This window comes from Carcharhinus amblyrhynchos, chromosome 8 (genome assembly GCF_965287045.1).
Source record: "Carcharhinus amblyrhynchos chromosome 8, sCarAmb.v2.hapA, whole genome shotgun sequence".
In the NCBI taxonomy this organism is placed as follows: domain Eukaryota; kingdom Metazoa; phylum Chordata; class Chondrichthyes; order Carcharhiniformes; family Carcharhinidae; genus Carcharhinus; species Carcharhinus amblyrhynchos.
The window spans coordinates 111,370,042-111,384,308 of NC_137331.1; the positions used below are offsets into that span (position 1 = coordinate 111,370,042).

A 14,267-nucleotide genomic window follows, 5' to 3' on the forward strand; every position below is an offset into this window, starting at 1 on the left:
TGTCAGTCTTTATGTTCCCTGAAAGCTTACTTCCGTGCTGTATTTTTCTCTTCTTAATCAATCCCTTGGCCCTCTTTGTGGTAATGACCATCATGACCTAAGAGTTTGGACCTCCAAGTTCATCTTTGTTTTTTCACAGCACATGAGCATCACCGCAAGGCCAGCATTTATTCCCCATCCTTAATTACCCTTGTTCAGAGGGCATTTAAGATTAGTGTAAGACAACGCTATGGCCCTGGAGTCAAATGTAAGCTAGACTAGGTAAGGATGGCAGATTTCTTTCCTTCCAGGGCATTAGTGATGCAAATGGGTTTTTACAACAATTGAAAATGGTTTCATGGTCATCATTAGACTTTTTAATCCCAAATTTTTATTGAATTCAAATTTCTCCATCTGCCATGGAGGGATTTGAACCTGGGTCCCCAGAATATCTCTGGGTCTTTGGAATACTAGTCCAGTGACAGTACCACTATGCCACCACCTTCCTTTGGTATTGAGGCATGGATCCTCTTTGTTGGCGGTACATTCATCCAGTTTACGAGGCTCTGATCATCCAATACTTGCTTCCATATATAAAAATCGATGAGCATTCCAGGATTCTCAGTTTTGGCTAATTTTGAGATGATGATAATCCTTTTCATTTTATAAATGCACCTTTGGCCATTCCAAACCTTTGCCTTATTTCTTGGTGACGCTATCCGTCCACTATTATCGTATTTCCTCGGTAATAAGATTTGGCACCTCATCCCCTCCTTCCACCACAGACACTCAATAGGAGCAGTGTGTACTATCTACCAAGATGCACTACAGTAATTTACCAAAGAGCCTTAGGCAGCACTTTCCAAACCCATGACCACTTCCATCTAAAAGGACGCCCATGTCCCACGAATGAATAAAAAATGTCCACCTTTGTGACCCTTCCCTACAATCTTACGCTGTGGTATTCTTGTTTGGATCCTACTAGACATTTTGTTTTCTTATGATCTCTACTTGGCCCTTTCTCCTCCTTTCACACACTACTTACCCTATCTAAAAATCTTTCTCATTTCTCTTTGGAGCCTGCAATAAGAATATTGATGTACCTTATCATTAAAGTGGTAACCACCAAATAATAATCTAGGAAGCTTTTCACTCTCCCCAAGAATATTTTCACAATACAATCTGAATAAATCTGGGGTGGAAAACACTCCCATCTGATCCCTCTTGTAATCTTCACGAAACTGCTTAGATCTTTCTCAACTTTTACGGCCATAGTTGGTTCCTGATTTTGTTAAGACTTCTTATCACTCTTAAGATTTTTTAAGTTCATTTCTTAGTCACAAGTAGGCTTACATTAAAATTGCAATGAAGTTATTGTGAAAATCCCTTAGTCGCCACACGCAGGCACCTGTTCGGGTACACTGAGGGAGAATTTAACATGGTCAATGCACCTAACCAGCGCATCTTTCGGACTGTGAGAGAAAACTGGGTCACCTGGAAGAAATCCATGCAGACACGGGGAGAATGTGCAAACTCCACGCAGACAGTGACCCAAGGTAATAATCGAACCCAGGTCCCTGGCGTGGTGAGGCAGTAGTGCTAACCACTGTGCCACCACATCACCTTATCATCAACGTCAAGAGACTCTAACATGCTGGTCAGTTCTCCATGTTTAGGAATGGAAAGGGTCTTTGCAACAATGCTCATGTCACAAGACTTGATTTTAAGAAGTGGGGTTTAATGGTTTCAAAATGCCTGTTATGTTTTATAATGCAAGTCATATGTGAAGTGTTCAAGTGCAAATTTTTTGTAAGTTTTGGCATTTGAAATATGTGCCCTCCTCCCTCTCCCCCCACCCCCAACTTCCTGACTAATGCTGAGATGTGTTTCCACGGAAATGGGCAGTTCTCCACTCTTTCGCCTGATTTGCCATCTTAATAAGAAGAGTAGAGAGGTTTGGATGAGTGAACCCTTTTGTGTGGAAATTATCAGGTCTGATCTTGTGATCCGCATCTTTGACAAAGCTTCAAACCTTCTCGTGAATGTCATCTGGGTTACTCAGAAATTGAGAGCTTTGCACAAAGTGTCGCCCTGTAACCAAACAACACGATTTGATTTTAGACTTTAGGATTGTATTTTGATTTAAAATATTGCAGCTAACAAAGGGGAAATCTTGTACATTGTTCCAAGGCTTACAGTAGGTTCTGTGTTCAAACAGTTGTGTAATAGCAGCAGTGAAGAGTTGGTGCCTCTTATCAGGAGAGAGAGATGCCACTGTCAGTTGTGGCCTAGTGATCCTTGTTGGGAAGTGCGTGTGGGTGTTGGGGTTAGGTTAGGGTCAGGCTTTGGATATGGTGATCTCTGGTGATTAACATCCTCTTTGACCACAGGCGAGGTTCCAGAGGACTGGAGAATAGCCAATATTGTTCCCTTGTTTAAGAAAGGAAGCAGGGATAACACAGGAAATTATCGGCTGGTGAACCTGATGTCAGTGGTGGGGGAGCTTTTGGAGAAGATACTGAGGGACAGGATATATGCACATTTGGCAGGAAATTGGCTAGTCAGTGATAGGCAGCATGGTTTTGTATGGGGAAAGTCATATCTCACCAACTTGAGTTTTTTGAAGAGGTGGCAAAGATAATTGATGAGGAAAGGGCTGTGGATGTAGTTTATATGGACTTTAAGGTGATTGATAAGATCCCACATGGCAAACTGGTACAAAAACTAAAATCATATGGGATTCAGGTTGGGCTGGCTAGGTGGATACAAAACTGGCTTGATTATACGAGACGTAGGGGTGGATGGATGTTTTGCAGAATGGAGATCTGTAGCTAGTGGTGTTCCGCAGGGCTCAGTGCTGGGACCTCTGTTTGTAATATATATAAATGATGTGGAGGAAAATGTGGGTGGTCTGATTAGTAGGTTTGTGAATGACACGAAGTTCGGTGGAGTTGCTGACAGTGCTGGGGATTGTCAGAGGATACAACAGGATGTAGATAGATTGGAGACTTGGGCACAGAAATGGCAGATGGAATTTAATCCAGACAAATGTGAGATTATGCATTTTGGAGGATCAAATTTAGGTATGAATTATGCTGTCAATGTCAGAATTCATAGGAACATTAACATAATATACAGAGGGATCTGGGTGTGCAAGTTCATAGTTCCCTAAAAGTGGCAACACAAGTGGCCAAGGTGATTAAGAAGGCACATGACATGCTTGCCTTCATCAGCTGGGACACTGAGTACAGGAATTGCGAAATCAGGTTGCAGCTATATGAAACCTTGGTTAGGTCCCGTGTGAAATATTGTGCAGTTCTGGTCACCACACGACCAAAAGGATGTGGAAGCTTTGCAAAGAAGGTTCACCAGGATGGTGCCTGGTCTCGAGGGTGTTGGCTATGAGGAGAAGTTTGTTTTCACGAGAGAGACGGAGACTGAGGGGAGACATGGTAGAGGTCTGCAAAACTATGAGAGGCATATGCAGGGTGGATAGTCAGAGGCTTTTTCCAAGGCTCAAAGTATCAATTACAAGGGGACACAGGTTCAAGATAAGAGAGTGAAAGTTTAAGGGAGATGTGCGGGGAGAGTTCTTCATGCAGAGAGTGGTGAGTGCCTGGAATGCGCCGCCAGAGGAAGCAGGCACATTGGCAACGTTTAAGAGGCATCTGGACAGTCACATAAATAGGAGACAATAGAGGGATACAGACTGAGTCAGGATAGAAGATTTTTTTTTCCGTTTAATTAGGGCATCATGATTGGCACAGGCTTGATGGGGTCAGAGGGCCTGTTCCTGTGCTGTACTTTTCTTTGTTCATTGTAAATAAAGAATAGTCAGTTAGGCCTGTGATTCTCTATGCAGTGGTGGTACATGGAGAATCAGCATCTTCAGGAGAAAATGGCACAGAAATTTGAGGAAAGGGACCAGGGAAATCCTTTAAGAACAGCTGCCAGTGGTGAATAGAATACAACAGTTGCATTTAAGGGGAAGTGGAATAAACACGAGGAACAAAGGAATGGAAGAACCTGCTAGCAGATGAACGAGAGGTTCATATGGAGTCATAAACACCAACGAGTCCCCTGTCCCTGTTCAGTACTGTCAGTGTAATTCGAACTTTGTTCCTGCAGGCCAGGGAAAACCGAAGGATTCTGATTGCCCTGAAGTCTATTCTAGAGGAGTTTGGGGCTGAGCTCAGTGATGAGGAGAAACGTCGCTATGAACTACAGCAGCAGTATGCCAGCGAGAAAGCTGCCTGGGAAATGGAGTACACCGAGCAAAAATGCCAACTAGCCCGGGTAAGTGGAAAACATTTACCTTGTTCAGTACATTAGCGATGGAACAACAACCTCCAGAACTGGGTAAAGATGGGTTTAAGCACACAGTTCTCATTCACTATTGTGTTCAGTTTAGCTTCATATACTTGCTACGTTTTCTAAATAGTGCCGATCACCAGTATCTTTAAAAAAAAAGAACTGCTGAAAGCCATTCCTTAAGGTAAAATGAAATTTCTCTGCAGTGGTTATCAATACTGCCAAATAGAGCATGATGTGAGCCTTTGGAATGATAGATACATGAAAGTGAAAGTCCAACAGCCTCTGTTCGTTTACCTTATTTCTCTTCTAATGTGAAGGTCAGATTTTCTTGTTTGGGGTACGGTCGCCTAGGTGCCAGCAGCCTTCAGAGTACGGGTCATTCATCATGAGTGATCATGGACGATGAGAGGGAACTGTTAATTCCTCCCCCTCCCCAGATCCCTCCATTTGGTGGAAACCAGACTGGTCGGAGAGGGTGGGTAAAGCTGGGTGGGGGCTTAGCGGGGGGCTGGGGTGTTAGTAGGGGGTGCAGCAACCTAAAAAGGGTTCAATCTCAACCACTCACTTCCCTTGCTAGCCGAGTGCAATTTGAAAGTGCGGATGGCAAACGCATCCGCATTGCAGGTTTTACAAATAGTATCATCAAACCTGACTGTCCATTTAATCTAAGGGCCAAGCAGCGATTGTTTCTCCACCAGCACCCAGGGCCAGAGTTTTACGCTCCCACCATCAGTGGGTTTTTAGATGGCGTTGGGAGGATAGGGTAACAGAATCAAAAGGATAGGCTTCCCTCTTGGTTCCCACCTGCCCTGATCACACAGTGAGTTTAATGCTGGGATCAGCAGTGCCTAGGACGGAGGCCATCAGAACCTCCCCCTTGAGGTCCGGTGGCCTCCAGACCTACCTTTCCCCCAACCTCTTCCCCGCCTTGAGACCCCAATCAACCCCTCCGGGCCTACCTCCAAGCCTTCCCTACCCTCCCCATCCTGGAAGCCCTTGAGCTTAGCTAGGCCTCTGGTCCCCAACTTCAACAACTCCAGCGTCCGGCCGCATTTCCTTTTCTGTCCACTGCAGCGCAGTCACCATCTAAAACGTTGTGATCCCACCATCCTGAAAAAAAACAGGCCCTGGATCTCCAACTAGGGCCAGAAGAAACCCCATAAAGTGAAGAACGGGAGCTGAGAGGAACAGGGTTGCTGCTCTGGATCCCACAGGAGTAGCTCAGACCCTCCTTGTTCTTGATGTCCGCCCTCTCCCCCTAACTGTGGACAGGGTGTGACACGCTAACACAGCCCAGTTGATTCTGCACCTAGATGCATCAGTCCTGGTCCCAGATGGTTGACTCTCTTGATTCTCCTACCAGATGGATCTAGACCCAATTCCCACCCACGTGTTCAAAGGCATCGCTGGATGTCAATAGGCCATGTGACAATCGGAGCCTTCCCATCTGTACCCAGTACTGTCCCATGCCTGCTGCCCAAAGATGATTGCAATGAATGGAAGGACCACTGGTTGATATTATTCACTGTGACATAAAGGTCAAATGTGACACTTGTTCTGCTCCACTAACTAGCTCCACACTGACTTGCATTAATACAGCACTGCCAAGGGATTGCCCCTGGAAACCTTCCAGATCCACCTCACTCAGATGGAGCTTTCACCCACTAAGCACTAGCTGCAACTAAGCTGATTGGGGCTTTTAGGAGAGATCTAATTTCATTGGAGAGTTTTTGATGTCCGAATTGAATAAATGCTTCAGCGTGAGGGATTAATTTTGGTATTGGGAACCTACACTTTGTTTGGCAGCTTGAAGAGCGGGGAGGGAAGCCGTCCACCAAGAAAGGCCCCATCGACCCCAAAGAAGTGTTCAAGCGAGAGAGGGAGGAGCACCGGAAGCTGTTGGCCGACAGTCACGGGCAGGTGATGGATCTCCACTGGCAGCTGCAGCACGCTGAGAAGAACTGGAAACTGGAGAAGATGGAGCTGCTGGACAGGTTCGAGCGCGAGCGGCGAGAGTGGGAGTGGCAGATGAAGGAGCTACAGAACAAACTGGAGCAGGTGGGTAACAAGGGCGGGCCTGTCAGGGGTTAAAGAGGTCACACTGTCGCGAAACGCCAGTCAGTGGCTGAGCTCTGGCGAAGGGTCATCCAGACTCGAAACGTTGAATCTGTTCTCTATCGAAAGATGCTGCCAGACCTGCTGAGATTTTCCAGCATTTTTCTGTTTTTGTTTCAGATTCCAGAATCCGCAGTAGTTTGCTTTTATTATAGTGGTTTAAGCTAGCTACTCGCCATTGGGCTCCATTGATGACAATTTGATTTGGTTTGATTTATTTTTGTCACATGCATTAGTATAGAGTGAAAAGCATTGTTTCTTGCGCGCTATACATACAAAGCAGACTGTACACAGAGAAGGAAAGGAAAGGATGCAGAATGTAGTGTTGCAGTCATAGCTAGAGTGTAGAGAAAGATCAACTTAATATGAGGTAGGCCCATTCAGAAGTCTGATGGCAGCAGGGAAGAAGTTGTTCTTGAGTCGGTTGGTACGTGTCCTCTTTTTCTCGATGGACTAAGATGGAAGAGACGATGTCCGTGGTGCGTGAGGTCCTTGATTATGCTGGCTGCTTTTCCGAGGCAGTGGGAAGTGTAGACGGAGTCAGTGGCTGGGAGGTTGGTTTGCGTGATGGATTGGGCTATATTCACAACCCTTTGTAGAGTTTGGCTTTCCAGCCATTGCGACACTGCGTTTGTGCAAAGCAGATGTGTGGTACTGCAACAATAGCTTGCAATGGAAGAGTTTCCAAACGAATACCTCTCGTTTGTAGGGTCTGGTGCTTTAGGGAAGGGGGTAGTGAGGTAATGCTATTCTCCACAATAAATAAAATGCAATCTTCACCTTTAAGGACAGAAGATTTATTTAGAAGGAAGAGACTGACAGGCAAAAATAGTGTGGTGCTGAAATGTTCTATTCAGTAAGGAAATTTGATTGCTGTTTGATAGTGAAGCCAGAAACAGGTTCTTTCAGGAACTTTTAACAATTTTGCAAGAAATAACAAACATCGGACAGAGGGACTAAGTTCCCTCATCGTTCCGGCATGTTTCCAGGACATAATTCCCATTCTCCAACAGTAACTACTCTTCAAAGAAGACATTCATTAGCTGTCAAGCGCTTCAGGATGTCCTGAGGTTGCACAAGGCGCCGTGAAAAATGCAAGTACATTCCTGTGGCAGTACGCTATGACAGTGAGTCTTCGGAAAGAATCACCCCCATCCCCAGCACCAACTCATGTTCCCAGCTCCTATTATATGAAGGTGAAGGGTTTCTGATTCTTCGTTAATGAGGTTTAGTGACCAGACCCTGCTGTTGGACAACACATTCTGGAGCTAGCTTTTTTCTGGCCATTCTGCCTATCCACCCAAACTGGCCTTTGCAGTGCTTCAGATAGGGCCAGCCCACCAGCAGACTGTCACAGCCCCCACCCCCACTACCCACTGTATGGGGGTTCTCAGCAGCAGGTATGGCAATACCGGGGAGAGATTGCTTACTCTCCATTATCATGGTAGAGGAAGGGGCGAGCTCCCGACAGTCCAGAGTCACCAACATGGTCTTGCTGCTCGCATTTTCCTTCATCACAGAATCCGTATAGTGCAGAAGGAGGCCATTCAGCCCACCAACCACAATCCCACCCAAGCCGTATTCCCATAACCTCACATATTTACTCTGCTAATCGCCCTGACACTGAAGGGCAATTTAGCACGGCCAATCCATCTAACCCTCACATCTTGGGAGTGTGGGAGGAAACCGGAGCACCCAGAGGAAACCCACGCAGACACGGGGCGAACGTGCAAACTCCACACAGTGACCCAAGGCCGGAATTGAACCCGGATCCCTGGCCCTGTGAGGCAGCAATGCTAAACACCGTGCCGCCCCACATTGTCCTGGTTTTAATAATCTCAGCTTCAGCTTGATAAATCTGGAAATCTTCTGATTCAATCATTTGAAAGAAAATCTGGAAATTATCTGAGAATGCTGCAGTGAATCAGGGGTTCTGGGTGAACATGCGCCCCCTAGTTAAACCACAAGTATTCAGATTCGATGCAACTGGAAAGTGGACGTCAAGCACAACTCTCCAATCTTGTGCTGCTTTTGTGGCACCATTGTGCCTGCGGGGTAGAAAGACCCACCAATGAACAGGACCCTGAGAAACTGGGAGCAGATCCAGAGCTGGGGGATTTATATTGCATGTTAATGTAAGCCTACTTGTGACACTAATTAATAAACTTCATTAACCTTCGGACACTAAGGAATTTAGCACGGCCAATCCACCTAACCCACACAATTTTGGACTGTGGGAGGAAACCAGAGCTCTTGGAGGAAACCCACGCCGACACAAGGAGAATTGCAAACCCCACACAGTCACCCAAGGCTGGAATTGAACCCGGGTCCCCGGCGCTGTGAGGCAGCTGTGCTAACCATTGTGCCACCGGAAAACAGGTTAAAACTGCAGACCACAGGGCAGGTTGGCCAGCTGATATCACTTGATCACCCGCCTTGTTTGCGAAACTGTTGAAACCCCTTCAAGGCCCTGTGCTGCGATACAATCCGGCTAGGCGTTTAAAAGGTTCAGTCTGGAATTAGCCAGAGGGCCCAGCCATACCTCCTGCAGTCAGGAGATATAACCGATGTAATATATTTCACATCCTCAAGACAGCAGAGCTGGGAATGGCCTGGAGATAAAGACAGAGGAACAACAGATGGGAGATGACAACAGAGCCAAACACGGGACAAAAGCTAACAGAGAAAGCAGATGGTACCCGGAGCCGGTTGCTAACAGATCAGGAGTGTGTCTGACAGTGCTCTCACACCTGTTTACACTTGGAAATGCATCTCCATCACAAGGAGATTACAAAAAAACACTCAAAATAAGCCTGCCACTGAAAACTGTAACTCAAATATCCTGAAGATTGGTGAGGGCTGGACTCATCAGTGTTAAACACAGAAACAAAATCAGAGTGTGTCTAAAACATATAGTGGCATATTTTTAAGCTAAAGATCTCAGCATCTGTGATTTATGATAAAATTGTTGACTTGCTTTGCAACATGTATTTTACAAATCCCTGGATTTTCACTCTCAGAAACCTGGCCTGGGAAAATCTGTCCCCGATGTTCAGATGTTTGTTTGGGTGTGACGGCATTCCCAGGGTGTTGGTCGCCACTGGAATGAGTGGCGGGTGTGGAGGCAGGCAGGGTGGAAGGCCTATCTTTGTGCTCCAGGGCTGTGTCCAAGATTTTTAAAAAACCCCTCTGGCTCTCATCACTTACGCCCTCCTCAACTTCCACACACACCCCATGTCCCATCCATGCCAACTCATAGCACCTCATGCCCCTACACATGCCCATGGTAGCTCATATCTTCCATGCTAACCTATGCCCCTCTACCCACTCCATGACTCCTCATATATTCCATGCCAACCTATGCCCCTATATCTACCCATGGCTCTTTATAGCCCCTATGCCAGCTTCGTGCAAACTCATTCCAACTCATGTCTCCCAACTTTGCAATTACACCTATTATATCAACTCAGCCAGTATCTATCATGGGCGGACTTCCCCTGCGAGGTTCTATGTGTCTGTTGCTGACTTACTTTAAAAAAAGCACTCTAATTCAGAAAATAAACCCATTTACTATATTGACATTTCTTCAATTGCATCGTTATGAAAACAAACAATTCATTTAGATGCCTAATCCCTTATAAAGCAAGCATTTGCATTCATAGTCCCACTTTAAAGGGATTTTAACCATTTGGAACTATCTATCAAACGGTGGTTAGCTCTGTTGCCTCACTGTGCCAGGGACCCGGGTTCGATTCCCAGCTTGGGTGACTGTGCGGAGTCTGCACGTTCTACTCGTGTCTGCATGGGTTTCCTCCGAGTGCTCTGGTTTCCTCCTGTAGTCTGAAAGACATGCTGGTTAGGTGCATTGGCCATTAAATTCTCCCTCAGTGTACCCGGCTAGGGGATTTTCCCAGTAACTTCATTTTAGTGTTAATATAAGCCTACTTGTGACACTAATAAATAAACCAAAACTGTGAAATAGAAGGTTGTGAAATCAAGCTTCACTGATCTAGTATTGGTAGCCCTCAGGTTTATGTCAATGAGTGAAATGATGACTTGTTGAAACGTTCCAGACATTGTTTCCAAAGGTTTATAGTGTTGTGATTCACTCCAAAAATATGCAGGTTAGGTGGATTGGCCTTGCTAAATTACCCCTTAGCGTCCCAAGATGTGTAGGTTAGGGAGATTAGCGGGGTAAATATTTGGGGTTACGGGGAACAGGTCTGGGTGGGATTGCCCCTGAGTGTTAGGGGGATTACGTGAGATTATGGGAATAGGACCTGGGTGGGATTTTGTCAGTGTAGACTCAATGAGCTGAATGGCTTCCTTCTGTACTCTAGGGATTCTATGAAAAGGAAGTTTAAATGCCTTTAGTCATTCATTTTGACACTTTTGACAGTTGGTTCTGACAGTTTTTGTTGACAGTTTTGATCATTCCAATGAGATTGACAATTAATACATTTGAGCATTTCTTACACACTTCATGTTTATTCTTAACAAAACCAAGAGGTACAGTAGCTTTCCCATAGTTGTCCCAGGGCCATATTGAAAAGGATACCCCAGCTCGCTACAGGATTCTATAAGGTTTAGACCTGCTCCTACCAGGAATAGTTTGTGCAGGTTGTGTTTCCCATGTGCAGTTTAGACGGCAGTGATGCCAGCTGCCTCCTCGCACCGCACACAGGCAACTTACGCCTGGGGCCCATTCCTGCTGTCAAGGTGCCATGTTCGAGGGTAAGACTTCCTTAAAATTCGACCTCGTCCACCATTTTTACGATGACACTTATTGCGAAATCCTGTTGCGAAAATGACTGATTAATCTCAGAAAACATTGAAACTGCACAGTTGACGTAGGTCACTGTAATGTTGACCTGTCTTGTCCCTGATGCTGACGACTGACCAGAATTGCTTCATCCACACTTTTCATTTCAACTTTTCATTTTAACCAGAAGGATGTGGAAGCTTTGGAGAGAGTATAAAGAAGGTTCACCAGGATGTTACCTGGTCTCGAGGGTGTTGACTATAAGGAGAGGCTGAAGAAACTAGGATTGTTTTCACTGGAGGCTGAGGGGAGACCTGACAGAGGTCTATAAAATTATGAGAGACATAGACAGGGTGGATAATCAGAGGCTTTTTCCCAGGGTGGAAGTGTCAATTACAAGGGGACACAGGTTCAAGGTGAGAGGAGGAAAGTTTAAGGGAGATATGCAAGGGAGATGTTTCACACAGAGAGAGTGGGTGCCTGGAGCATGTTGCCAGAGGAGATGGTGGAAGCTGGCACATTAGCAACATTTAAGATGCATCAGGATGGGTACATGAATAAGAAGGAATAGAAAGATATGGACCAAATAAGGTCAGAAGGTTTTATTTTAGTTTAGTTGGAGCATCATGATTGGCACAGGCTTAGAAGGCTGATGGGCCTGTTACTGTGCTATACTTTTCTCTATTCTTTGATATTTGATTATCTCTCAATACATTGACTGTAGCTAACCCTCACAGGAAAGCTGGAGTGCAAAAGTGCTGGTATAGAGGCAGATTCATTTGACAGTCTGGAATGTGAAAAATGTATTTTTTCTGAAGCTCAGCACTGCTGTAGAACGAGGCTGGAAATATCTGTCAGAGGCTGTTTTCCCATTTGCCGAAATGTTAGATAGAAACTTCTAGAAGCGCAAGATCTTCCAGTGAGAAATTGAATTCAAATGAATGGGACTTTTGTTTTTCCCTGGAGCTTAGCGGGGAATGAGGGGTGACCTGTTAAAGCTTTACAAAATCATGAGGGGCATAGATACGGTGAAAAGTCACGGTATTTTCCCCAGGGTAGGGGAGTCCAAACCTAGATGGCATAGGTTTAAGGTGAGAGGGGAAAGATTTAAAACGGACCTGAGAGGCAACTTTTTCACACAGAGGGTGGGGTGTATGTGGAATGTGGAAAGAGGTGATGGAGGCAGATACAGTTATAACATTTAAAATAGTTTAAAATTTGGACAGGTACATGCACGGGAAAGGTTTAGAGGGATATGGGCCAAACGCAGGCAAATGAGACGAGTTCAGTTCAGAAAACGTGGTCAGCATGGACAAGTTGGGCCGAAGGGCCTGCTTCCATGCTGTATATGACTCGATGAAATGTAGTTATGAATAATACAATAGACAATATTCTGGTTTCCAATATCTGGCTTGTAATACGTTCAAAGGGTGCTGTAATGTAATGTTATACAGACAGTTTCCTGTACGATTAGTCTTTCAGGATTAAAGGAAGTTTGACGTGGATCAAACTGTCTCTGTTTGATAATGAAATTTGAAGTATTTTTGTCCACTGGTCCCACTCTATTACTGTACAGAACCACTGACAGCTGGGAGATTTGAGTTTGGAGAAAGCCAATTATTTTTAATAGTAGGGATTATGCTCCAGCAATGGGGGAGGGAAGGGATTGTTTTGAGGATAACCCTGTGGTAGTTGTAGAGTAAAGATTAAAGGAAGCTTCATTGTAGAAAGACTGACAATTTATGAAGCTTCGCAAACCCTGAAGATCTCAGTGGGTGATTGCGTCACATCGCAGACATTTAGCACAACGCGTAGCCTCATGGGAAGTGACATAGGCTTGGCCATTGAATGAGATCTGCTGTGTTTAACTGTGAATCCAGTGTCACAACCCATGTTCTTAGCAGCTGGGAGCTGCCCCAGGCGATATAATGATGCCACTGTCTGGGGTGTTCAGTCTGTGGAGATTTTAAAGTCTGTCAGCTTTCCAAAAAGGTTAACCCGCTTCAGTCAGCATCTCAAAACTTCGACCGGAGCTGGACCCTGTCATATGCTGCGCCAGCACATTAATACTCTGCACAAAACCAGTCGTTATTGCAAACAATTATATTTTTGACACATTTCTGCTCGGAGGTTTGGGCCCGCAATCTCAGTGCTTTGCACAGTATTAGTGCGTTGTACCCTACCTAACGCAGCAAGGGTGGATTGCATCACTCACTCTCTGTGTCTGTCCTCTTCCACTTCCGTAAAGTTAAGAAAAGTAAAAGTAAAGTTTACTCATTAGTGTCACATGTAGGCTTGCATTAACACTACAATGAAGTTACGGTGAAAATCCCCTAGTCGCCACACTCCGGCGCCTGTTTGGGTACACTGAGGGAGAATTTAGCACAGCCAATGCACCTCATCAGTGCGTCTTTCAGATGTGGGAGGAAACCGGAACACCCGGAGGAAACCAACACAGACACAGGGAGAACATGCAGATTTCACACAGACAGTGACCGAAGCCAGGAATCGAACCCAGTCCCTGGAGCTGTGAGACAGCAGAGTTAACCACTGTGCCACCATGCTGCCCCTAACCTGTTGTGGAAGAGATATTGATTCTGAAACACAAGTAAGCATTTGTCTCCTTGAGAACAAAAAAGGGAGCAGTAAGCCCAACACTTTGACTTGGTGGTTAGTGACACAGCGGTTAGCACTGCTGCTTCACAGCGCCAGGGACCCGGGTTCAATTACAACCTTGGGTAACTGTCTGTGCGGAGTTAGCACATTCCCCCTGTGCCTGCATGGGTTTCCTCCAGGTGCTCTGTTTTCCCCCACAAAGATGTGCAGTTTAGATGGATTGACCACAGTAAATTGTCCCTATTCCACCCGCCACAGGGATCGTAGAGGGCAAGGTGTGGACTATGGAGATGTCTGTTGACCTAGGGCAGGATTTTCCAGTTTCAGGGCGAGGGCACTTGGAAAATCTCGTCCCAAGATGTGTAGGTTAGATGGGATTATCTGTGGCGAGTGTGTGGGGCTACAGGGATGGGGTGGGGAAGAGGGTCTGAGTAAAATACTCTGTCAGACAGTTGGTACAGATTCGATGGGCTGAATGGCA

The 14,267-nt window shown here is 45.6% G+C and overlaps 1 protein-coding gene across 3 annotated transcripts in view; it reads left to right on the top strand.

The window, feature by feature from the left end:
* Nucleotides 1-14,267, top strand: part of mtcl1 (microtubule crosslinking factor 1) — a 212,445-nt gene that overhangs the window by 155,403 nt on the left and 42,775 nt on the right. For all 3 annotated transcript variants that reach the window (XM_080194647.1, XM_080194649.1, XM_080194648.1), the window contains exons 10-11: nucleotides 4,108-4,275; nucleotides 6,100-6,351. In XM_080194647.1, coding sequence (XP_080050773.1) covers nucleotides 4,108-4,275; nucleotides 6,100-6,351 — 420 coding nt within the window. The remainder of the gene's footprint in view (nucleotides 1-4,107; nucleotides 4,276-6,099; nucleotides 6,352-14,267) is intronic.